The sequence below is a fragment of the Ambystoma mexicanum genome, chromosome 12, assembly GCF_040938575.1.
Source record: "Ambystoma mexicanum isolate Mex_15411 chromosome 12, UKY_AmexF1_1, whole genome shotgun sequence".
Lineage (NCBI taxonomy): Eukaryota > Metazoa > Chordata > Amphibia > Caudata > Ambystomatidae > Ambystoma > Ambystoma mexicanum.
The window spans coordinates 1,111,072,247-1,111,099,068 of record NC_090936.1 but is presented as its reverse complement, the minus strand read 5'-3'; the positions used below and the strand labels follow the sequence as shown (position 1 = coordinate 1,111,099,068).

Genomic DNA, 26,822 nt, shown 5'->3' with positions numbered 1-26,822 from the left:
TATACAGCTGGTTTTGTCAACCCACCCAGTGCTTACGTCCAGCCAGATTTTCATAACGACCATGAACATATGGAAATCATCATCATTGAAAATCATTGCATGTATATTGCTGTCATGCACTTTCAAAGAGGATATCCTTAAGCCTGCCTGTACTTCAACATTCGTTGAGTCACTAAGACAAGTCCTCACTATGCTCAGATAGTTCAACCTGGTATTATCTATCTTTAAATAAACACTTCATTATATCGTCTGGTTAAACTTAACATTTAGAGATTGAATCACAAGGAATTGCTCTTCTAGCAGGAGCAGGTATTATGTACTCCTAGGTCAGGTGTAAACTATAGCTTTCAGATAAAATGTGTAATTAACGCTGCATTTACGCCCGACGTAGATCCAGCATTGGTGGCATAACGTGGAGTACTTTGCTCTGGATTAACTAAATCCATGTCTTGCAGGAAATACATAACAATAGCACAGAAAATGCTTATACTGGCCCCCTTAGTACAACCACCGCACCCAAGCATGCCACTAGAAATGGCCACTGTTGCTGGTGGTAGGTTGTGTGCATGTATGTTATGCAACTGTGCATGGCTCGTGCTAAAATGGGCACAAATCACCAATAGTACATTTTGCCATGAACCTGTCATAAATCATTTTGACAATTGCCTGCCCCTCCCCCTTGCCACCGGGACCTGGAATACTTAAGAACGTGGTCCGGGCGAAGCCCGGCAAAGTCCCTGTGATGCTGTCTGCAGCTGTCTGCAATTGGCCGCTGTTTATAGCGCTGTTGCCACCACCATGTCCCATTTTTCCTCTTACTGTTGCCTTTCATTTGCCCAGCGGTCCGCACTCTCCACACTTCCGCCATTCTAAGCGCTCCCAGCCATGTCACTATTTATTTGCTGACACGCTGCCGCTCTTAAACCTCCTCCCACAGTTTCTCTCGTAGTCCTATTGGCTTTGATGCCTTTTCCTATCCCTTCTTTCTATTCCTTTCATCCTCCCGCTTCTCACTCTGCCACTCGTAACTCCTCTAACCTCGGCTGTCCTCCATGATCTGACCTTCTCCCAGCGATTAACCTTGGCCCCTGGAACGCGTGGTCCCTTTGTAACAAGTCCTATTGGCTTTGATGTCTTTCCTATCCCTTCTTTCTATTGCTTTCATCCTCCCACTTCTAACTCTGCCACTCGGAACTCCTCTAAACCCTGCTGTCCTACTTGATCTGACCTTCTCCCAGCGATTAACCTTGCCCTCTGGAACGCGTATTCCCTTTGTAACAAGTCCTATTTCCTTTGATGTCTTTTTCTATCCCTTCTTTCTATTGCTTTCATCCTCCCACTTCTCACACTGGCACTCGGAACTCCTCTAACCTCTGCTGTCCTCATTGATCTGACCTTCTCTCAGCGATTAACTTTGCCCTATGAAAAGTGTGTTCCCTCTTTAACAAGTTGCATTAAGATCTTGACTTTTCTGCGATTCAACCTGCATTTCTTTTGGTTTAATGAATCCTCGATCCCCCTTCTAACACTAATACTGATGCTTTGCTCTCTAACCCCTCTACCTCGTTTCTGCATATCCCCAGCCCCTGGGCTGCCGCGGGTGGGGGCGGCATTCTCTACCGATCGTCTTTTAGTTTTGCCCCTGCACTTTCCTCTCTTTCTGTCTTTTCTTCTTTTGAGTATCTTTACACCTCCTTTCTGAAACCTTACCCTCTGGCCTTTCTTCTGATTTCCCACCTGCCTGGCCCTATTGGTTACTTTTGCGATGACCTCGATGCTCTTCTTTCTGTCCTTCTTCCATCTTCCATCACTTCAATCCTTTTGGGAGATTTGAACATACATTTCTATTTACTCATCCCTCTGTTCCTTTACTTTCTATTCTTAATTCTTGTTTCTGTCCCTCACTCTCATGTCTCTGGCTCCTATCTTGACCTTATTGTGAGTTCCTCCTTATTAACCTCTTCTGTTTCTGCTCTGCCTGTCTATTCCTCTGATCGTCATGTCCTCCTTTTCTCTATAATACTTCCCCCTCATCCCCTCACCACACTTGCTACCTTTGTCTCTTCCTGTACTTCTTGCCTTCCTTCTCACCACACTTTTGCATCTCTCTCTGCCGAAGACACTGCTTCTTCGCTCTCTTCTTTTCTTTCTTCTTCTCTTGATACTCTTCATCTGGTCTCTCCTTTCTCACCTACTCGCAAACCTTCACCACCTTGGCTTAAGCTGAAACTTTGCTTGATGCGACAAATCCTTTGATGCTTACAGCAGCGTTGGCATAAGTCACAATTGGGCTCCGACTCTTCCTTTTTGTCTTCTTTTCATTCCCCTTATGATGATGCCCTTCCCGCTGCCAGGCGTTCCTATTATCCTGACCTTCTGAACTCTTACTCACCTCCTCCTCACCATCTTTTCTAAACCTTGTCTTGTATACTTTCCCATTCTCCTCCACACTTTACCATTATCTTTTCCTTTTCGGCTACTGATCTCGCCTCCTACTTTAACTCTAAGGTCATCCTTCACTGCTCCGCCATTGTTCTGTCCTCTACTCCTAATGCCCCCGTTTCTTCTCAATCTACTCTTATGTCTTCTTTTCTTCCAGTCTCTATCTCTGATACTGCGCTTCTTTGTCCAAGACTCTTCCTACTTCTGCTGCTTCTGACCCCATTCCTTCATCCCTGATACCCAAGGTCTCTCCCTCCTTATTGCCTTACCTTACTTCTCTTTTTAACATCTCCCTTCTCGCCTCTACTTTTCCCAAATCATTCAAGCATGCCACTATTCTAAGTATCCTTTCTCTTCCCTCTAACTTTTGGCCAACAATTCTGCTTGATGTATCTGCCACTTTTGACACTGCCGACCACTCCATGCTTCTTCCATCTCTCTTCTTATGGGTTTTGTGGCTCTGTCCTTCTCTGGTTCAAATCTTACCTGTATTATCGCACTTATTCTGTCTCTTGGGCGGGTAAATCCTCTTCTACTTTTCACCTTCACTATGGTGTGCCCCAAGGATCAGTCTTAGGTCCCTTCCTTTTTTCCCTTTACACTTCTCCTCTTGCCTCAATCATTTCTTCCTTTGGGTTGTCCCACCAACTCTATGCTGATGACAGCCAACTGTTTCCATCGCCTTCTTCCTTGACTCCTGCTATTCACTCCACTGTAATGTCATGTGTCCTGGCCATCAAATCTTGGGTGTTGGATCACTATCTTGTTCTTAATTCTTCAAAAACCTAAGTCTTTTTTCCCACCACTTCTATTCCCCCTTCCCTACCTCCTGCATAAATCTCTTTTCCCCTTCTCTTTTCTCGAGCTTGTCTTTTCTTGGCATACACTTGGATTCCTCTCTTTCTTTTTCTATTCACATTTCCTTATTCTCTCTTTCTTGCCGGGCACACCTTTTTAACATCCGCAGGCCACTAAATTATGAATTTATTCTCTTGTCTTCTTCCGTCTTTTCTATTGCTCCTGCCTCCTTCTTGCCCTCCCTACTTCCCGTCTTGGTCCTCTTAAGTCTATTTTCAATTCTTCTATTTGTCTTCTTTCTTCTCTCTCATCTCGCAATTCGATTGCTCCTGCTCTGCTCGCTGATGACTACCCTTTCAATCCCATTTTAAGTTTAATTTTCTTTGCATGGTCTTTTAATCCATAATGTCGCTCCCCCTAACCTTTCTTCCTTAGTGTCCTTTTATTCTTCCTTTGTACTCTTCCCTCCCATTCTATTCTATTTTTCTCTTAACTGTTCCTTGCCCGCCCTGTGCCCGCCCGCCCTGTGCCCAGTGGCGCTTTTGCGCATTTTCATTCCTTGCTCCTTTCCACTGGAAGGCGCTCCCATTTTCTCTTTGTTCTATTTCTTCATACCATCTGTTTCACTCTGCCCTCACAGCTCCTTTGCTTTAGTATTATGTTGGTTACTTCTGTCATTGTTTACCTTTAATTGTACTGTGTTGTGATTATATGTACAACACTTTGGTGTAAAGCTCTTCATAAATGCAAACTAGATACAAATACTATTCATTACTTACACACCAGTAAGATAATGCCTTCTTTCTGTAGTATGTTAAACTTATACTTGAAAAACGTTTTGGTTGATCAGCCGCGTACACTTCAGTTTTTCATTAATGGTAGGACAATTGACACCACCATCATTTCATTATACTTTCTTTTGTGGTATCCAAATAGGAATTTGGGACAGTAAATATTTGAGTCACAGAATCATTTTTTCTGTCATCGATACATCAATTCAAAGGCAGTTCATGATGGGACTGGGCTCTCCTGCTCCCATCTTTATACTCAACTGATAATGGGATGTATACGAATTGACCTTTTGAGAATTGCTTGCGGGAGAATTGACCAAATTTAAAAGGTCTGTTAGGACATAAATGCGGGGGAAACCCCCCACAACCCTCCACCCAATCTCCTTATATTATTTATAGTCCAACACCAACCCAATATATATATAAAATACCTAAAAGGTCAATTGTGTAAAAGTTCAATTAGGACCATTATAACTCAGTCAATTAGGACAAAAGGTCAATTGTGCACAGTCAATTCGGGTAATACCCTGATAATGTGCAGCGATAAGCATGATTGCCACTGGATTCTTGATAACACCCATTATGGCTAAAGCATCACTTTGGGAGCTCAAGGGGATGTGTGAGATAAAGGAAAAAGGATACCGGCTCCTGGTGTTGGGCCCCTGGCAATAGGGAACCATTAGCATACCCCTAACTTATCTTATCTGACAGGACCCCTCTGTGAGGTAAAGGTAACCTTGGGTTTCTGGATGACAGGTATGTGGACCTTTGACCTATTCATTTTATAGGTTTTTCACTTGCGTTCAGGATACTTGCCAGATGGTGTAGATGCAAGTTGCTCTCTCCTAGGAAGTGACACATATTCTCTGAACCAGGAGTGAGAAAGGTGCAGCCACTTGGTTTCCAGCAGTGCAATGAAGTCATAGGGAGATGGCCCGGCAGATTACATTGCATAGCTCTCTTAACTGACTTCGCCATCTTGAGATGCAGATCACAGCCAATATAATGGTTGCTGGTCAGATGTAGTTGTCCATAGTAAGACTGAGGGTACTCAGAAGTTGTAAAGATAATGACATCTTACACTCATAAACAATTCTTTTCTAGGACGGATCCTAAATACAGCTGACCCTTTTCCATCTTTGATGGACTTCAAAGATCTGTAAAGAATATTATTTGTTATTATGTCACAAGGGATAATTAGGCAATCAGCTGGTATATGTGTGCATGTAGGGCTTTTATATAGTGCAAAGTCTACTTAGAAGCAACAGAGTGCTCCAATCAAGGGCTCACACGATGTGTGCTCCAATCAAGGGCTCACATGGTGCCTGCTCCAATCAAGGGCTCACATGGTGCCTGCTCCAATCAAGGGCTCACACCGTGCCTGCTCAGGGCTCACACGGTGCCTGCTCCAATCAAGGACTCACACAGTGCCTGCTCCAATCAAGGGCTCACACGGTGCCTGCTCCAATCAAGGGCTCACACGGTGCCTGCTCCAATCAAGGGCTCACAACGTGCCTGCTCAGGGCTCACACGGTACCTGCTCCAATCAAGGGCTCACACTGTGCCTGCTCCAATCAAGGGCTCACACGGTGCCTGCTCCAATCAAGGGCTCACACCGTGCCTGCTCCAATCGAGGGCTCACACCGTGCCTGCTTGTAACCCTTTCATCACATGGTGATGTCTTTAGGGTTATCCGAGGATTTGTCATTGATGTTTGTATTAGCATACACAGCACACTGTTGCCCGCGGGCCCTCGGTCACGCGCTTCTTTAACTCACCCACGGTGGGATCGCCATCCGACACCAAGACAATCAGGGAGATGGAGTTGGGCTCCAACATCCCACGGCTGTGCGCTTCCTTCAGGATGAAGATGGCTCTCAGCAGCGCTTCGTTAATGTTGGTGCCTGTTAAGGGAGAGCTACAAATCAGTGTCAATGTCAAAGAGGGTGATCAAAAAACCTAACTCGTCATCAAAAGCATCAAAGAATCGGGCCTACACAGAACGGAGTCTTCTCTCTACACTTAGGTAATTAAGCATTGTACACTGCAGAATACGGTCTATTCCACAGATTATTGACTGGCATCTGAGCATTCTGATTGGAGTCGAGGAGGTTTGCAATGAAATCCCTGCGTTACTAGGTGATATTGTTACCCAAGTCAATTCAGCGTGGAGGACAGCTCTGGGCCAGGAGGATAGCTAAGGGGCAACGCGTTTGACTTGTAAGCAAGACAGCGCAGAGCTCCCTTTCCTGCGATTAGAGATCGGTCTCAGGTTCGAAGCTCGTTATAAAACATGAATTCATTCATTCAAACATGTCTCTGCTCAGCAAGTCTATAGGACCATTCACGGCCTCACCTGACAGCTTTCATAATTCTTAATGTCTAGCTGAGCAGAGAAAAGGCTGCATTGCCAATAACACCCATTAACTCATGGATTTCATGGTAATGCACCATAAATATGTTGGTCAACAACTAGACTCACGTTTGTTAATCTTCTTTGCCACCTTTACACAGATTTAGCTGATCCATGGTGTACGGTTGTGAGGCTCATTGGTGTATTTGTGTTCTGATGATCTTCAGAAACTATTGTTGTTTTCAATGCAGTATGGCCTGTTGATGCATCGCTTTTGCATCTATTCCTAAGAGACCGGCAAGACAGCGTACTACATGACACAAGTGTTACAGCAGTGTGATAAAAAGTGTTAACTATTGCCCACCTCAACAGTACTCATTTTGTTGACCTTACAAAAAAGGGAGGTTGAGTAAATCTGTCAGCATTGGAACCTGCCGGCTGCAAGATAGACACAGATATCTGCATTGTATGATGGGTCTATTAAGGCATTCTATTGGCTGTACATGCATGTGTGTTGACCCAATCACCACCCTCCTCCTAACTCTTTATAGTACTTTTGTCAGGGAATGGTAAAGGGAATGGGAACGTCTATGTGTATGGGTACACAAATGCGTTTCAGAACTTTGGGACTCAGTTTGGCGGTGCGTTAAAAATGTCATAGGGCCTCATTACACGGTAGGCGGTGAGCCATGGCGCTATTAGCGCCATGGCTCATGCCGGTAAAATACCGGCACCGCCTTGGCGGAAAGGGGATTTACCGCCCCATCCCAAGGTTGGAGGGGCGGTAAATCCCTCTTCCGCCATTGCCCTTCCCCATTCCCATTTCTGCCCCATAGGGCTCAATGGGAATGGGGAAGGCGCTAATTACGGCACCGCAATTTAGCGGTGCCGTAATTAGCTCCGAGGTCCCTTAGCGGGTTGGTATTTAACGCCTGCAAAAAGCAGGCGTTAAAACTCCAACCCGCTAAGGGACCTCGTAGTAAGGCGGCAGGGATTTACCGGTACCGGTATTTTACCGGTACCGGTAAATCCCTACCGCCTACCGTGTAATGAGGATAGTATTTCTGTTACTAGCACTTTTTTTTAGCGTTAACGGAATTACTACCATTTATTGCCACACTGCCGAATTCCAAATTTGGAGAAAAAGTGAGCATTTATCTTCAGCATGCTGGAGGTAAATCCTCACTTTTCCCCAGTATGCTGGAGGTAAATCCTCCACTTTCCCTCCAAATATTGGCGGAATTACCATCCGCAGTAATTCAGCCGAATACACCATGGACTCCAGAAATGGGAAACACACCGTCCTATTACCACTTGTAATCCCGTTGTAAACCCACGGGACCAAGTGGCGGTAACGGTACCACCAAACTTGTAATGAGGCCATTTGTCCTATGCTAATTAGCAAAAATTATTGTTATATGATATGATATGGCCTTTATAACGCGCCTATACACAAGTGTTTCAAGGGGGATAATGACTCATTAACCTATTGCCAGTGAGTGCTCAACAAACTGTATCATCTCTCGGTTCTTTATTACCAAATATACTGAAAAGAACTGCTTTTTGCATGACAGTCCTCTTGAAGGAACTTGCAAGTTTTTAATGCTGAGTTGAAACATTGTGTATCAAGCAATGTAGCTATTATATTATAGTAAACTCTTGAGTGCCTGGCAACCGACGCCAAGTCTAAAGTTAACTATGCTGCGAGAGTCTCTAGGGCTTGCAAGGTTCACAGATCTTACTACCGCCCTGCTCTAGATTTAGGATATGTCTTGGTGCTGTCAGGCCAAAAGACTAGCATTTATAATATGATATGATATGGCCTTTATAACGCATCTATACACAAGTGTTTCAAGGCGCGATAAGGCAAGGGAAGGGAGCAAAGGGAGGACAGACAGCGATCCTACTAGACCAGGTGCCATTCAGATCAAGCAAGTGCGTGGGAAGGGGGCAGGGACAGTGCAGTACATGGGAATAAATAAACAATAAGTAAGTAATGGCCAGTATGTGGCAAGTGCATGGGTAAGTGCAGACATCAGGTGTCAGGCTAGTAGGGGGACTGTGGTGATACAGAAACAGTCCCAAGTGCGGGGGTTGCCAGGTGTGTGAGGCTGGCAGGAGAGGGACCTGGGCCTGAGATCAGAGGGTGTCCAGGTAGCCAGTGCAGTTTCAGGTTACAGCCAGGAGGTCAGCAGAGGAGAGGAGGAGAAAAAGCAGAAGCAAAGAGAACGGTTTTGAGCTGCTCCTGGAACCGGAGATGGTTCTCTTCAAGTTGAAGGGAGGAAGGGGAGGCTGTTCCAGAGGGAGGCATCAGCCGAAGAAAGAATTCTACGACCAACTCGTTGCTTGGAGAAGCGACATACCCTGAGGAAGTTGGAGGCGGATGAGAGGAGAGCTCGAGAAGGAAGATATTTAGGGAGAAAGAGTTGAAGGTATTGTGGTCCCAGGCCCCAGAAGGCCTTGTGGATGATGCAGAGGGTTTTTAACTTTATCCTCGCAGCCACTGGGAGCCAGTGCAGAGATTTAAGCCCTGGAGAGATACGATCCCTGGGCTTGAGGCCAAGGACAAGTCTTGCAGTCTTGTTCTGGATAAGTTGCAGAGGGCGGAGAGTAGAAGCAGGTAGGTTTAGAAAGAGGCTGTTGCAATAGTCCAGCCTAGAGAGAACCAGAGCTCTGGAGACAGTGAGCTTCTGGGGCAAGGCGAGGAAAGGAAAAATACCTCTTTGGAGGCGCAGCTGGTAGTGTGACTTCTTAGAGACGTCAGAGATGTGAGGAGAAAAGGAGAGTGCGGAGTTTAAGATGACCCCAAAGTTTCTAGCCTTGCAGGTGGGAGCAGGAAGAGGGCCAAGTGAGGCCGGCCAGAGAGCTACAGGAAAGGAGGGAGCGGGTGTGCCAATGAGGAGAATCTCAGTCTTACTGGCATTAAGACAGAGGTCATTGGTGGCACACCACTCCTGGATAGCAGACAGACAATCAGAGATGAGGGAAGGAGAGGTGGAGGCAGAGGGTAGCCTGAAAGTGAACTGGTTGTGGTCCACATAGCACTGAATGTTGGGGATGAGAGTGGCAATGCAGTGGGCAAGGAGTGTCAGGTATTGGTTGAACAGCCAGGGAGAGAGGTTAGACCCATGGGGGACAATGCAGGTAGAGAAAAAGTTAGCGGAGAGGAAGGACCCAAGTTGGACCTGGGAGGGTCAGTCAGAGAGGAAAGACGTGTGCCACGCCAGAGCCTGACCAGTGATACCCAGGTTATCACAGAGACGGTTGAGCAGGATGGCATGCATTTAGTATTTAGTGCTGCAAATCTGGCTTTGGTGAGTTTTGATTGTGGTAAACCTTTACTGCTCAGAAGAGAGAGAGCAGGGGTTCTGAATACCATAATATGTGGTTGGCATGGCAACCTGCAAAGCTTGAAATGAACAAAGCACAATTTGTTAATTTAAGTGACCAGCAGCCATTTAAACCAATGTACAGGGGGTTTGTATTAATTAGGCCAATTTTGAGTTGTCTTTCAAATCACATGCTTTCATTTTGTTTTGGTGTTCTGTGACATTTATCCCCCCCCCCCACCATTCTCTTCCTAAGTGTGTTTCCAAGATGATCTCTCCCAGCTTGCCATTCTTTACAAAGATATTTTTTTTTAATTAAAAATTCTTCCCTGATTGCGATTGTGACCCTCAGAGTATTGTTATGTTTTCATACATGCTTTGGTTCTCATTCTAAAAGAATACAGGCTTACTTTGTGCACACAAGTCCACATTCCCTTGCAAAGAGAACCTCAACATGTATAAACATACAGAAATGTAGAAGGTTGTGATGCAAACACATGCAGCCAGGTAGAATTATTTTTATTTCTGGTTCCCACTCATAGCAAGTAGGGATGTTCTTCTATGGGCAGTTGGGTTGTGAGGCTGTGCACCAATTAGGAATTTTCTTCTGTGGACAGGTCACCACCACCCAACAACACACCTCTACAACACTACAACATCACTCTACTCCACCACACACCCCCAAACCATCACTCCATACCACCACACTAATTCACCACTCTATATCACCACACACCTTCATCATTATACCTCCACACCCCCAACCACCACACACCCACTCTACACCACATATATATGCCACTACACATCACACCACCACCACTGTACACCACCATTCTTCACCCCACATGCCCATGCCCCTCCCTACACCTCCACACCTCTGTGTGTTCACTTCACATCACTACCACTAAAACAGCACTCCACCACCTCATGACACTACTCCATGCCACCACTTCACAACACCACACCACCACTCTACACCATCTCCACCCTCCTAATCATAACACACACATACCCCACACCACCATTCCACATCACCACCCCTAAATGTGAAATGCAGTAAACAACTGTAAATGGCAAAACTATTGGCTTTGGGCCTCATTACGACCCAGGCGCTAATGGGTTAACAGCGCCGTAAAAGGCTGTGGCGTCATTAACCTATTAGTGCCTAACTAAATTGTAGACCAGCCGTTAAAGTAGGGACCCGCAAAGGGACCATTTGCGGCACTGTACTTAGCACCTTCCCCATTCCCATTGAGCCCTATGGGGCAAAAATGGGAATGGAGAAGGGCCATGGAGGAAGGGGGAATTACCGCCCCGCCAACCTTGTAATGGGGTGGTAATTCCCCCTTTCTCCATGGCAGAGTCGGTAACTTACCGGCATGGACCATGGTGCTAATAGCACCATGGTCTTCCGCCAGGGTTGTAATGAGGCCCTGCCAATACCTATTCCCAAAGCATGTGATCGGTGGTGGGCTGGTAATATTGGGAAGAACCATTTAAGGTAAATAACAACAATATGGTTTGTTTTGATCACCACTTGTAAAAATCTAAGGCCTCTTCTAGCGCAAACAATTCCGACAGCACCCTCGAGTGAGCACCACAGTCATAAAAGGTGAACAAAATAATACATGGTTGCTCTACTTCTCGGTTCCGGTGAAGCTGCTGGTGTGTTATCTATAACAAGGTCATCTGACCCATCATTTGAAATAATTCAACACAATACAACTTCCATCATATCATGTCTATCGTATCTATCAAGTTAGCCCACCCCTTACAGCCCCTTCCCCCCCGCCTCCCCGCCCCCCCGAAGAGGCTCTGAGAAGACAGGTTCTGGGTCATTCTGGATTTCCTCCCAGGCTATGTCTGGCACAATTCTTGCATTGGATAGCAAGAGGCTTTGAAAGGCTGGAGTAACTTTCCAAGCCTTGAGGGCTGTAAACAATTCTTCCTCCTTCCCAACTCTGCTAAATTCACCTATATTCAAATCAGACATTGGATCGGGAGGTGGGAGAGAAACCACAACGTTTGAGGATTTGTTTATCGGAGACCTCCCTTGCCGGAAAATCTCCTACCTCTTTTCAATCTTAAATGCCAGTTGTAACAAAACCTCTAAAGCTTATTTTCCCAAATGGGAAGCTGACCTCGATTCTCCAACTGATGATCCGTCCGTCGTGAATTAAGATATGGCCTGGAGCCTATAAATCTTCTGCTTGTGTTCATGTGAAAGAAGATAGTTATTAAATGAGTTTAGGGTGGTATCGCGCTCCCTCAGGTTGAGTATGTTGTCTCCCACAATGTCATCCAGTTTCTGGCATTGTGTTCACAATTCCCCAGAACCCTAATTCATTTACGGTGCAACTGTAACTTGATCCAGCTGTTCCAGAAAGAAGCTTTATCGTATATCAACACAATTACAGGTGTCAAGCTGCCATTTATCCCCTTAGTTAGTCTCTTTGGTTACAAATACCTTAATGGTCAAAACAAACTATCCAGCAAAAGCTTTAAGTTGCTTACACACCTGCTGGTTGCAGCTCACATCACAGTCGCCCATCATTGGAAATCCAGCAAAAGCGCCTTTTTGCTTGAAAAAATAGTGGTCCCAAATTTGGTTTACCTCGGCCATGGACAGAATTACAGCTTTTGTAAGGAATGAGATGCAAAGTATCTCTAAGTCTGGAACCTATCTATGCAGTTTGTGCACCAGAATGATCTCAAAGCGATGAACCACAAGCCTCATGATTTACAATCATTAACTCTAAGAAATATTGCTGTAGCCTCTGATTAATCCTTATCCTGTTTTACTTAACCCTGAAATTGCCAGGTTTCGTATGTATTTTCATAATAATTACCTTACTTCTATTATTACACATAATAAACCTGTTGTAATTGGGTTATATGCTATATAAGTTATACCGATTTGATTTGCTGTTATTGAAAATGTTGTTTGGTAATTATGTGCAATTTACCTAGGAATTTATTACCCACTGTAATGCATATTAAACCCAATTACATTTCAATAAAGAAAAAAGAAAAATTAACAGAGGTAAGTAATGTTTTCCGATTCTTTTGCTTTTGTCTTTGCATGCCTTTAGTAGTTTATAGACTACAGTTATTGTTACTTAAATTTCAAAAGCACTCGCAATAGAGCATTTGAAGACATTAGGAGGCCTTCTGGCTTACTCCTTAGTCTTTGCTCAAAGCTGAGTCATGAAACAGAGAGAATGAAAATCAGTCGAGTTTCAGTAATGCCGTCAACGGAATGACAGCAAAGAGAAGCTGCGTAGCCATTCAAATCCTCCAGCTCTGTTCCTTCAGAGCATAGTGTGCTCTCAGCGACTTACCTCCACCAGGCTGGATGTCACGGATGTATTGCTTGGCATCTTCTGTCTGGATGGAGGAAGCTTCCACCAACTCTTCTCTCCAGCATCGAACATTGTGATTGAAGTCGATGACACTGAATTGGTCATCAGAGCGCAGGTCATCGAGGATGGTCTGCATTGCCTGAACAGTCTAGAAATGTAGTCACAAAGCAAGACAATAGTTGATTTCAGATGAAGAACTTCAGAATGCTCTTTGATTTTTGATTCAAATTTGTATGACTTCTATAGTCTAAACCTTTGTTCCGATGACCATAGGACAACACATCATTCATAAAAGAATAAAATAGATACATTCAAGTTTTGTTATAGAGTAGTCGGGAAGAGTATAAATGCGGTCAGATGTGTAGAATTATCCTGTATTCTTTAGGAAGTAAATATGTATTTTCTTATCCTTCTCACAATTATTTAATAATTGTTCCTTTTATAGATCACCTGACCAGCTTCTACTCAATTCCTTTTAGAGTTGTGTAGGACCCAGGCCATGGTAATGCTGATTTGTGTCTGGTTAGTTTTAAGGTCAGACAATTCCAAGACACGCAGTCTTGTCTACCAAGACCAGCCAGTGAGAGTTGATCTGTGGTTCTTTTGAGAGATCCGCCTGTCTGAAGAGTTAGAAGAGCTTTTTAAGGATGACTTTCAATAGAGATTTGTGGTAATAAATGCCAGATTAAACCCAGGTTTGTACAATCTGTTCTAAATTGCTTAGTGTGTTTATTCTTTTTTTATCTGTATGAGTATGGGTTAGGGGAAAAGTAAAACGTTTTAGTTTCAAGAACTATTTGACATCTGCCATGACTAGCTTTCCTTCTCTGATCTTTCAGGACGTGAATTCGTAGATCTGACACCGAGTGAGTCATGTTAGATGTTACCTTGATATGTTATTTTATTGTCAACTCCAAGTACACCCGAGAGTAAAATATCATCATTACCTATCAATTATCTTTTCTTAATAAAATCAGTAAAACAATTCTTTTGTAAACCATCAAATGATATGACCACAGATGTTTTGCATTAACACATTATATGTATATTCAATAAAAAGATAGTAAATAAAATACGTACTTGTCGCATTTTCAGTCCCCACATGGAGCCACTGACGTCAATGACAAAAAGGATATTTTTGGGTAGTGGGGATAGATTTTCAGGTGCAAAGAAGTGAAGGAAATATCCGTTAAAAAGCTGCAAAAGAGAAAATGTAGAGTCATTTCGGGGATGTGGGAAAAGTCATTGTATGATATTTATTGATCACAGAGCTATGTTTATATAAAGGTAGCTTGAGCCTCAGACTATTAGACTAAGCGCCAATGGAAGGACCACCCTAAAAATTCCATTAATATTGGGCTGGTGTAACCAAGCTCCAGTGTGAAACTACATTTCAACAACTCATGTTTTCATTTAGAACCTTTTTGCCCCAATGAAATGTTAATGTAACGACTGTAAGTAAGTCCCATTGCTGAGGGTGGGAAGTGGGAGTGGGCTCATAGGGTCTGGGTCTGGGTGAGGCCATCCTCTAAGTGATGTCAAACCTGGAGGAGGACAATGGAGGGCGGGGGGGGTTTAAGGGCCTCTCCTATATTCCTGATCTCATAACCAAGGTAGTTCAAGTCCTCTTAAAGCTGTTGAGAGAGACAGCATTTACCAGTTCAGAGAGACAAGGATACCTGCAACTTACTGGCAGAGATTGACCCTGGCCTGGAAGGGAGAGAGGAGATGCTACTGCAGATCATGACTTTCCCTGCAACCACGTTCACAACTTCACAATTTTTCAGGGTAGATGCGGGGATGGAGTGATTCATGAGCAAAGATTGACAGTGGCCGGGGGAAATTAGAGACACACGCAGTACTTTGACACAGTTGTAGATTCAGGAGACTGCCATAACCAGGCTGCCTGACTCCAAAATGACAGATCTGCTTATTAATCCTGGGCCTGCAGATCTATGGGCCATGCAAGTTCCTAATCCCACCGCAAGGTCAATAACCCTTAGAGCTGCAATTACCAGCAGGGTAGAGGAATACAAGGGGGAAAGGTTAAGTGAGGGTTAGGAAGTTTGGAAATAAGGAGACAGCCTAGAGATGCGTGTAGAGAGTTAGTCCTTTTTGATCTATTAGTCTGTGACATAATGGTTGTATTTTTTCGAAAGAGGTCTTTGAGACAGTTGAAGGTAGACAAATGTTTAACTTAAATCTTGTTATTAATTTTAACATCAATATACTTCTTCAAAATTCAAAGGTCCTTGCCCCACACTCTTCCTCAGAGCCAATCATGAGATATAGTTGAATAATCAATAGCAACCCACCTGGAGTTCACTGGAAGAGTCTCTCTTTGTGTCATACTTAACAATAAAGTTCCCATCTACGGCAGTCTTGGGGCAATTCGGACACTTTCGCTGCTGATCCACTGTTGGCTTGAAGGATATGTGAGCCTTGAATGAAGCAGAGAAATTAGTTGCATCACTAAAGCATGGTCTTGATGAAAATTGCAAATTTAGTGCTCTATTATATTATGGTATAAAGTTGCCACAGATCCTGCTTCTGATGAACCCCTTCTCCCAAAAAGACCAAGGAACATCCAACATTCACTGTCTATTGGAATTCAACTTGATTGCAACACAAGTAGATATTTTTATTTTAGGGGAATCTCTGCTTTGATGTATGACATTGCCATCCTTCCCACCTTGCCAAACACATCTGAAGAAGACAAGTCATTCAAAACACATCGTGAGAATTTGCTTGCCTAGATGCCAAGCATTTGCACCTAGTAGACCTGGATTCCTCTGCTTGCTTATCATGCTTCATCTCACTGCTGCGCTTGTTCACTGTGGACCACAGAACCCTTATCCACTTGCTACAGCACATAGCCAGCATTGGCCTTGTATATGGCTCCTGGGAATGTGGAGCCCCTCAGCGAGTTCTCCTATTGCCATTCTTTTTAAAATCTACATTAAACATCTGATTCATTTACACCATGCCCACAATTTAAAATTCTGCTCAATTATACTGCATGTTACAGGCCAACAAGATCAATTCAACAAGGGAACAAGGGGACGTGAGACCTTTCCAAATTTAATAGAGCAACACAGCCTCAATCACAATGGATTCAAAATATAAATTCTAGTTATTGGACCCCCTATTTTCTCATAGACATGACCATACTGTGTCTCACTCCTCCCTCTTCACACACACCTTAAATGTAAACATGTGGAATTAATCCACACTTCTGGCCATGACGTCTGAAGATGAGTGGTGACACCACCAAGTTAGTCATCAAGGTGAGAATTTTTGCCTTATAGAACAAGGGAGGGGTTTTTATCATGAGATAATGACCCACCACCAAGTTACCATATGTTGGGATAGTGTAATTATCCCAAGCGAGGACTATAAGGTTATTAACACATAGTGGCAGTAATAATATTGTTTTGGAGTTTTGGTGGTGAAGTAAAGAATCCTATTTTAACAGTGTGTAGAGCAGGTCCTAGACCGCTCCCCCCTCAAACTGAATACAGGTAACATGCCATGCTGATCAATGTTTCCAGCATTGGAAAAATCAGAATTATAGTGCTTTCTGAAGACAAAGGGCCTCATTACAACTGAGGCGTTAAGGGTTAACGCCACCGTTAACCCTTAACGCCTGATTCTGATTTTAACACCTGCTTTTAGCAGGCATTAAAATCCATGGCGCTAACCTGCCATGGTGCTAATTACGCCGCCGTAATTTACGGCGGCGTAATTAGCGCCTTCCCCATTCCCATTATGCCATATGGGGCAAAAATGGGAATGGGGAAGGGAAAATGGGAAATGGGGATTTACCGCCCCACTCACCTTGGAATGGGGCGGTAAATCCGCCATCCACCATGGTGTAAACAGAGTTTACACCATGGTGGTAAAGTTGGTGCACTTAGCACCAAGGTTGTAATGAGGCCCAAAAGGTACATATAGGGCGACATAAATATTTGGGGTCAGAATAACCCTGGAGATGGAGGGTGTCTTAGGTATTACATGTGCATCATGAATGTTGAAAAAATTTAGTCTGAAAACAGGATAGAAAATAAGTTATGTACAAAAGTAGATTGGCTCGTCGTTTGTTAGCATTGCAGAGTCTCTAGGCTAAGCAAGTTCAAATTAATTCTAAGATGGATGCTAAAAACAAAATGGCTTCGGGTCCAGGTGTCAAAAGGGCTGACTCATTGTGAATCTAGAATATTCTTTGGCAGACGGCTGGGTATTGTATATTTAGAATTTCTTGGCAGAAAAAGTATACAGTGATGGATAGTAGACCAGCTAAAAGTCTGGGAAAAAGCAGCTGCTTACTTGGAAGCAAGTAAGCACGGTATAGCCTGCCAAGTGAATTTGGCAGGTTTCGAGGATCTAATAAGGGCTGCTCCTTGGCAGACATCTAAGGATTTATATTGAGTTCTGGCTGATAATAATAATAATCTAATATTAGATTATGTGCCAGTCAAATAATGCTTGCCAAGGTGAAGTCATGTGGGCTTGGTGTATGACAAGCAAGCCAGCCAATTGGAGACTAGGAGGGATTATGTGCTAGTTAAGAGAACCAATGGGGAATGTATCCTTAATTTGCATGAATTATTGCATCAGCCTGAAAAGGCCTATATAAGCAAGCTGATTGTGGGAGCTCATGGTGCCTCCCAGCCTGTTCTTATCCTGTCTCCAGTGCCCGAGTCTGCAGATGACAAAGCTGGATTGTGCAGTGGTTCCCCATTTACAAGTGGGTGAATAAAAAGGCATACTGAGTTTGTAAATCTAATGTGATTTTATTTTGTAGTATTTGGATAACATGTCTTCATAAGTTAAACATTTGATTGCAAGATTTGCTGAACTCAAACAGGTGTACCATGAGCATGCATTAGGTGTCATGTTAAAGTAAACATTTTCTCTATAAGAAAGTGAATGCATTTTACTATGTTTTAGCTTTCTCTTTTGTGAGTTAAATATGATGTTGCAACAAAAGAAGGTCCTCCTAAGGAATGAGTGTCTTGCTGAAAGAAATCCTGCTTAGAAATTGCATTGCTGTTTCCTTGTCTGCCTTTGAAGACAGAATGTTCAATAACCAGTAGTTATTGACTGCACTCTAAACATTCTGATTGGCTGAAAGGAGGTCAACGATTTGCATGTGCTAATAAAAAACATGGGTTTATTTTTGATAAATAATTACCCTTTTGTCCTCTTTTGTGATATTGACAAGTCCAGCAAAGTGATCCCCAAGAGAATCTGGGACGCTAACTAAACGAAGTCCCTGTGGCTCACTAATGTGAACGTCGACCTGTGGAAGAAAGAAAGAAATTGACAATGCACATTTTTTGAATGAACATCCTATTGACTACTCCTTGTGCATAATGACCCAATGACATGATAATGCATAAGAGAGGTGTATGTATTGGTTCTTCTCATCCTGTGTTTTTTAATGAGTGCCCCCCCATTAGAAGTACCTAATCCTAAAATGTTCAAAGTTGAAGATGGAGACTGACATTGATTTTAAATGTCCAAAATACGCTGTTAATGTATTCATATGTCAAATCTCCAGTTCTTGCTTACGTCCTAGTAATGCATTGTTACAATATGATATGCTATTTATAATGTGCTTAATACCCAGAGGTTTCTAAGCGTGGACCCGGGGATCGAACCTGTGGTGCTCCTTGTCGTCTTGCATCCAAGGCAAGCACGTTGCCCCTGAGCTGTCTTCCTGAGACAATAATGCTCTTCTCGTTTATGACATTTTAAACAGTAAATTAAACAAAACAATACATATTAAATAAAACACATATAATAATCATAAAGCGCTAACTGGGTAGAGCACTTGCACATGAGTAAATTTGACTGGCCAAGAATTCAGAACTGTACCTGGAGAATGGTTCCTCTGCCATTTTCTTAAAAAATGTGTTATTAGACCAGGTTGGAAATATGACATTCCTTAGTTCTGTACTGCCTTTGGTACAAATAGTAAATGGCCGTGTCCTTCCACTTGTTATGTCGAAATTGCAATTCGAATAGTTGGAGTCTCCTATCTCCTTTTTATAAACTGCTTAGTAACGTCCAGTTCTATTGGATGAAGGTGAATTTCCGATTTTATAGCATGAAATGGAGTGGCGCGAAGGAAGGCCAAGACCCTTCCACAACACTCGGCTAAGAAACAGTGAAATCATTTGCGCAGCTACGGTACAACATTAGGTGGAACACCTAAACTAAACACGCTGCTTCAGGGGGTCCAAAGTACAAACGCAAGCCTTTCAAAAGCACCCTTTACTCCTCCTTTAGAGAAGTACTGGCTCCTGTTATCACCCAGAGATCTAAAGATTGGCACTAGAAATGGAAAGCGTTTTTTGGTTGGGAAGCCCATCTGCATTGTTTTCAATTTTGCGCATGGGCGAGTTGGCCTGTTCAGTTTGAACATCGAAAACAATGATTTCTATTTTACAGCATTGAAGGACGTGTTCATGTTTGAAATGCAACACATATTTTGTCTATTTCCAGCGTGCTGTGAATGGACTAACTTGTTTTCCTGTTTCTATTGAGCGAGTGCTTACTATAAAATGGCAACCTGACTCCAGGGGTGGACTGGGAGCCAAAAGAGGCCCTGGACATAATGTATCCTCAAAGTGGCCCCATATTACACATTTTCAGCAAGCCCAACCCTTTTCCTATGGGAACATTTGACACAAAATAGGCCCAGGCTGCAGAGGCGTACCGGGAAATCTCCAGAGTTCCATATAGGCAAGTCCACCCCTGCCTGACTCACTGCCCTACAGGGAACCTTGTAAGCCCCTGCAGAGCAATGGGACATGTTTTGGGGCCCTGCATGAGATGGCATCTGGCTTCCTTTGAAGGGACCCTAGCTGCCATGGGTGAACCTGTAATTTGTTTGCTTTAATAATCGAAGAAGCTCAAATGCTCAAGGGGCTTCGACTCACCCATAATTTGGGTTGTTTCAGCTTCTCCCAGAATTAGTTGTAGGAAAAGATTTCTTTAATTTCATCAATACAAATACATCAATGGAATACTAATAACCTAAATACAGATGACAACCTGTTAGCCCTTTATTGTTGCCAAAACAATATTATTTTCAGACAAATTGATAGGAAAGATAGCATAATATTTGTTGTCCCTACCTGGAATTTCTTGGCCAACTTTCCGGGCTCCAGGTGAATAATGTGCTCGTAGATCCCAAGTTTCCGGCGCAGTGTTTCTTGGTAGTTGATTTCAAACTGGACCTTGCTGCCCGGAGGCACACTCAGGTCGGCCTTAAAGTTTTCCATGTCCATTGCATTCGTTCTAAGGATTGATGTGAATAGGTAAGGTTAGAATTTTCAACAATAACAACCATTAGCACCCGGCGGGGGAGCCAGCAATCAGATGGCTAAGAATGCAGGCTTGAACCCCCAGTACAAGCCTGCGTTCCAAGCCGCCTGATGGCCGGCTCCCCTGCGGCCATATTCCCCATACCCTCCGTCACTCTATTTCTTTTTTCTCTGCCCCCCACCCACCTACTTATTTTACCTAGCATCCGCCCTTTCCCTTCGCTTCCCACTGGCTGCCATGGCAAGGGAAGATGAGCTCCATACGAAAGGCCTTCTTCCCTTTCCATTGTGGCCATCTTGGAAAATGATTTTTCCTTCCTACAATGGGTCGCTGCGCGCGTCTGGTTGTAGCAAGGAAAACCCTTTTTTTTAGCACCTTTTTTTACTGCTTTGGCAACCCGGGGTGCTAATGGCCGTCATCCCCCGCTCCAGGAACTGTAATGGGGGATAATGGCCCGGAACCCTCGTTATTGGCCCTTGATCCGATCGGGCCAATAACTTGGGCTGCCGGGCCGTTATTCCCAGTTCCAGCCCCATGGAACGGGGGATGAATGCTACAGAAGAACAAAAATCCCTTTCTCCCTCCACCAACAGTACAGCGTTAATGTGCAAAATGCCAAACCCAATTTTGGCACAATCCTGTTGTTAAGCGCTCCGCTGTTCTTGACCTAGGTTTGCGCTATACGCAATAAAATCAGAAATATAATAGGATATTTTATACTGCACGGTACACCCCGATATACATTTCCAGATAGAACCTGCGGGTACAACATGTAATTTCAAACTGTTGAGCTCAGGATCATGAAAAGGAATAGACTGAATCAGTCAGTAAGACAGAATGAGCCTAAGGCCCTATTTTAAAAATATTCTTTGGGTATTTTTGGTTTTTGTGCCTGTAAAAGTTCTGGAACGGCATTCCTTCGGGTATGTGTTGGAGCGGTGGGCGGGTTCCCAGTTGATTTGCTTATGAATGTGCTCTTTCTGCAATGGTACTAATGAGATAAAATGATGGAAGACATTTTATACAGGGTCATTCCCAGTAGGTGGGAAATGTCCACCCACCACTGTATGGTTTTTCTCTTTGAGTCTCCCTGATTGGGAGAGATATGCAGAGATGTGGGTTCAGAACCTTCTGCGTCTAAAGCCATGACCTGCACCTCATCGATGTGGCCCAATGAGGTCATAAAGCCACTAGGGTTGCTTATGTTTCTATCTCGAAAGCATATGGTTTAGAATGTTTTTCTTCGATGATCATTTTGGGTAATGGGTCAAGACCGACTGTTATACCAGTTTGACCGTCTCTGTAATGACATAGATAAGCAAAAACAACAATTCTACCAGGAGGAATTCCCAGTGGTTATAGACTGGTTGAAAAAACAAGTCCATCCAATGCCTTTTGGGTTTAAAAGCGAGTCTCTCTGAGGGGAAGATGCGGGGGTGAAGGTTTAACTAGGCATGTTGTGTATGAAGCTCTCTGTGCCTAGAGACACAAACTGTATATCACTAATGAAGCCTGAAAAGGATGAAACATATCAGGGTGTACCTGTGCTCCTGTGTAGAAGAGACTTAGCCTCATGGTTTGGTCTGGTCTGACTTCCTCTGGGACAGGGGTAATCCAGATTTCAATGTGATTGAGCCTTTTATGTAGGGGCACAGACACGCTACAGAAATATGTTTTGGAATGCAAACCAAAACAATTCCAAGTGTTTAAGAAGCATTGTCTCAGCAAATTCCAGCATTTGCTTTTGTGTACTTTATCTTTCAACATTATTGTCTGATCACTTGTCTTCATGCTTTCTTGCTCTATTGACATTTAAGTGGAGTTCCTCATTTTGTTTGCCTTGCAGTATGGACCTGCTATGTAGTTTGACCAAACATATGGGTGATGATGCATGAGCGTCATACATGTTTTGTGCAAGCCGCAGGTAATATGGCAGCATCATAAAATGCACCTCTCTATAGCACATTATGCCCTACTGTGCTCACCTTACAAGTCCAGCTGCTTTGCCTTTGGCTCTTGCCTGTGAGAACAGGCTTCTGGCCACCGACTTCTCCTTGATCGAACCACTAAATGTGATCCCGTTCACGTTCCTACAGGAGACACAACAAGAAGGCAAGGCAAAACATGAAGCGGGTTGTTAGAACATCTAGTACCACACTGGATCTATTGCATCTGGATGCTGATAGAGTAACAATGTCTTGACATGTGTTTTCATTGGTGGAATGACAGAGTATTTCCTTTCATCAGGGCTATTCCAATGCCGGTCACGTAGCAGACGCAAAAGCAAACAGGTAACATTAGGGGTAGAATGATGAGGGGAAGAGGGGGCTCCAAGGACTCTCCACCCATTTAAAATGCGAACAATGCAAACATGCAAGAAAGGAACACAATACAGTAAAATATACCAGACCAATGTTTTGAGATATTTGCATACATTTTGGATCACTTTGATAGATAGGGGAACATTTTGTTCTTAAATCAATGAAAGAGGAACTTCACCCACCAAAGGAGACAGACTTCAATTTATTGGCTGTCAGAAAATAACTGATTTATATTTTTTGGGTTATTTTAGGTGTGATCACACTCCCACACATGTGCATAAAAAACATACAAGTTTAAGGGACGAGCACGTGAACAAAATAGATTCTTCAATCTCACAAAACACTTTAGTTCCCAGTAGGAACTGCAGTGCATGTTGTGGGGTCGTGGAATCAATAAGGTCCCGTATTCGAGAATGCCTGATGTTAAAAATTAATATATCCTAACTTTGGGCTGACCAGGAACACAGAATATGAGCACCTTGGGCAGTAACCCTCAAGGATCTTTCAAAACAGCCATGTTTGAAAATACAGAAACTAGAAGCCCGCAGAGCCTAATGCATCACAGCCGCCATCTTGAAACTATAATGTATCACAGCCGCCATCTTGAATCTGTGTGACATTCAGCCTTTATCTGTCATTACTGCATTGTCTTGATTATTTGATATCGGAAAGTGACTAAAATGAATATATCCCTGGTTCTGTTTTATCTACATAGATACTGTGCAAATGTTCTGTAGAAAAATACAACTCATGCAATGAAATAGATGCCACACATGGTAAGACATGAATGTATTTTTCTGGGCAGTTCAAATAATTATGATAAATAGCAGGGCTATTTTTTGTTGTTGTATTGTATTGGTTTATGAAAACCTTATACAAACAACGAGACAGCATAATAAAAACATTCAGTTGACGAATTTCAATAGAAACGCCAGGAAAGGGTTGACACAGCTATACTACATAGTTCATTCCCAAAAGATCATTATAGCATCCATTTTAAGAAAATAAAACACATGAGGGCTATTAGAATATTGGACAAGGGATAGAACTGAAACTGAAATCACTATGTTAACTGCAACCACAGTTTAATACTAAGGCGCCGCGAAGCGAGGTAGACGTTCCAAATCTAGTCTTAAATATAACTACCCAGCCAACAGCTGGAGGGTGTTTACTCTAGAAAACATGTTTGTTCTAAAGCCATGTGCACAAATGAAATCGAGCTGTCTGTGTCTCAGAGCAATCAGGCTGTTTTTTCAGTTATACTGTAGTATAAATTGCCTTAGTGCATAAGTGACATGCAGGTGTACCTGCAAGCATGTGCTAAGACAATGTAAATAATTATTATATATATATGTTATGGAAATAATGGTTTGCGCCTATTCTTTCTGTAAAGATTCCTCCACCCGCCAAATGGACAAGTGGTGACGCCATATTACAGGGAACGTTGAATTTGACCATGGTCCTAATGAAGGGTTTACGCAGTCGCTTGCAGAGAAACCTGAAGAAAAGTAGGCCCACTGGCAATATTTACTCCAGTTTCCTGTCCACAGACGATGGAGATCCCACTACCAAGGTGTGTTCGGCTGGCTGCTCCCAGAAATATGGACCACTCTCGCTCCATCGCAGCATGGGATAGAGTTATTTAATGCCTGTTGATCCCTTAGGCCCTAGGCCTGGAAGGGCCATACTGCACGGTGAACCTCACTGAGACTATATAGGGTCATATTACAAGTTTTCCAGTATCTCGTCTGTATTACCGGTGGGATACTGGCAAACTGTAATTACTGTTTCCGCTGGCAGATTCCATCCCCATTCCATGGAGTCTCAATGGACTCCATGGGGGGATTTTCTGGTATTACCGGCACCGGTATTTCTGGGCCGGTAACGCTGGTAGCTCTTTGCCAGTAGGGTGGAGGATATACCTCCAATTCAGAGCTGGAGGTAAATCCACCGGTTGTATACGAATTGTTCAAACTACAATTGTTCGAATCACAACTGACCTTTGCAAAATTGACCGAATTGTGAAGGTCAATTGTTACATATATGCGGGGGCAAATCCCACGTAATCCCCCGTTATATATATAAATATACTTATGTATGTATGTATATATATATATATATATATATATATATATATATATATATATGTGGTCAATTGTGCAAAGGTCAATTCGGACTCTTGACTTTCGGTCAATTAGGTCATTCGAACAATTGTGTTTCAACAATTTGGGTAATACCAATCCACCACCATACCAGCAAACCTGTATCGTGTCGGTGCGGTAACCTGGCGGTATGCGGTAATACCAGTACATTATTTCTGCACTGGCACACTAATAATGAGGCTCTATCTGTCTTTTACATCTCAATCCATTATTCAGTGGCTGTGTGGGTGGTTGGGCAGGTGCTGACGCCATCTACACCACCTCAACCTCCAGAGAAAAGAAGAAAAGCCAGACAAGTGCAAAGCTTAACAGGCTTCACTTTCTGAATCCGCCCCTCCCCAAGCCTGGTCGTGTCAGACTGGTGGTCATCCCGTTGACTGATGGATTATTTCACTTCTTTAAAAGGCCAGAATAAGACATTGAGTAGCCCAAAGTTGTGGTTGTTTCCACTGCCCTCGTTTTTAGTCTGTTTCTAATTCTATACTGAGTTCTACGTTTCCTTTTGGTGCAAATCTTATCTAACTCACCTTTGAAAAGATACATAATTGGTCAGACATGCCTCAGGGTGGGAATCAAGCAGGAATGAACTTGCAGACACTCAATCGGGCTGTAACATTGCCTATTTGCTTTAGGTAATGACGTTTTTTTTTTTGTTTCAGAAAACTGTATGTGCATGCACACCAGCAACAGTTTTCAAGGTTTGTCATTTCCGTTCGGTTTTCCATAAATTGAACCTTTATGACATAGCCTATTCACTTGTCTTTGTATTTGTATTTATTTGAAGAACAAGGGCGTTGTTAGGGAGAATTCTCATCTATGGCTAATTTCCCTCAACTAGTGAGTCCCCAAGCAGCTTTGCTGGACTTCTGTAGTTAATTTTTTTCCACTTGGTAAGAGTGAGAGCTTTTCCCCCACTTTTACTTGTGTTTTGCTATGTCTTTCTATCTGTTTTTGTGATTGTGGACTCTGAAGCACACCACTTCAGTAGCCCCCTTCTTTGTGTGTGTCACCCAGCAACTTCAGTGCCGTGGCATAGGGTTGTCTTTAAGACTTCCCTCGACTCCATTTCTGAGGCGACTACTGTCCCCCAGAAAAGGGTAAAGTTACCATTAACTTTACTTAGTGAATCTACCACAGATCCAGTACACCCCATCTTCCATGGAGTACTGGAAAGGGTTAACTCGTACTTTATCTGTACCTCCTACAGCATTGTTTTGCTCTTTTGACATTTAGACTTGGCTGGTGGCAGTGGTATCTACCCAAAATTTTCTACCGCGATTATATTAGATAAACGTGGTACTGTTCTTGGCTATTATATCAGCCTTGAACATAAACCCGCTTGACCAAATTGTCTTTCTTTTGGCTCCGGTTGGGTTTATTCGCCATTTCTTTTTGTTAAAGTCCTTCTTGTGTTTTACTTTGCGCGGCAAACTAGGTTTGCCTTCTTTGTTCACCGTCTTTTGGCAGGCTTTCTGTTCAGAAGCCCTCCACCAGGCGCCTGGGTGTCTAGGTGGGCTGAATGTGAGGGAGGGGTGTAGTCACCCTCTGCACAGGGTATCCTAGGAAACCCAAGTCACACTTTGTCATGATTTGCCAGGGTAGTTGTCGGGGCTGGACAACCCCCCTGCTGGGTGATTGACAGCCAGTCTGTGTGAATGGGGTTTTTTCACATAAAAGGCAGGTCTCTTAGGCTAGAAGTTAGAGAAGAGAGTCGCCACTGGAACTACAAGGAACCAAAGAGAAGCGGAGAGAATGGCGACTGATGCAACAACCCCGTCCCGGTGAAGCCCTGATGCAGTCCCGAGCTATCTTCCCTTCAACGACTTAGAGAAGATCCAGTCCGGAGTCTTCTTCCCTTGAGCTTGGTGGGGATAACCAGCTCATCTTCCACAGCAAGAGGATCCTCTTCTTGGTCGAAATCGCTGC

At 43.4% G+C, this 26,822-nt stretch overlaps 1 protein-coding gene across 1 annotated transcript in view; it reads right to left on the bottom strand.

The window, feature by feature from the left end:
* Positions 1 to 26,822, bottom strand: part of ITIH2 (inter-alpha-trypsin inhibitor heavy chain 2) — a 149,254-nt gene that overhangs the window by 51,249 nt on the left and 71,183 nt on the right. Inside the window, exons 5-11 of the mRNA XM_069629675.1 lie at positions 22,399 to 22,503; positions 20,224 to 20,386; positions 18,273 to 18,380; positions 15,394 to 15,519; positions 14,159 to 14,275; positions 13,058 to 13,226; positions 5,810 to 5,935 (exon numbers count right to left, since the gene is read on the bottom strand). Of these exons, the coding sequence (XP_069485776.1) occupies positions 5,810 to 5,935; positions 13,058 to 13,226; positions 14,159 to 14,275; positions 15,394 to 15,519; positions 18,273 to 18,380; positions 20,224 to 20,386; positions 22,399 to 22,503 (914 nt within the window). The remainder of the gene's footprint in view (positions 1 to 5,809; positions 5,936 to 13,057; positions 13,227 to 14,158; positions 14,276 to 15,393; positions 15,520 to 18,272; positions 18,381 to 20,223; positions 20,387 to 22,398; positions 22,504 to 26,822) is intronic.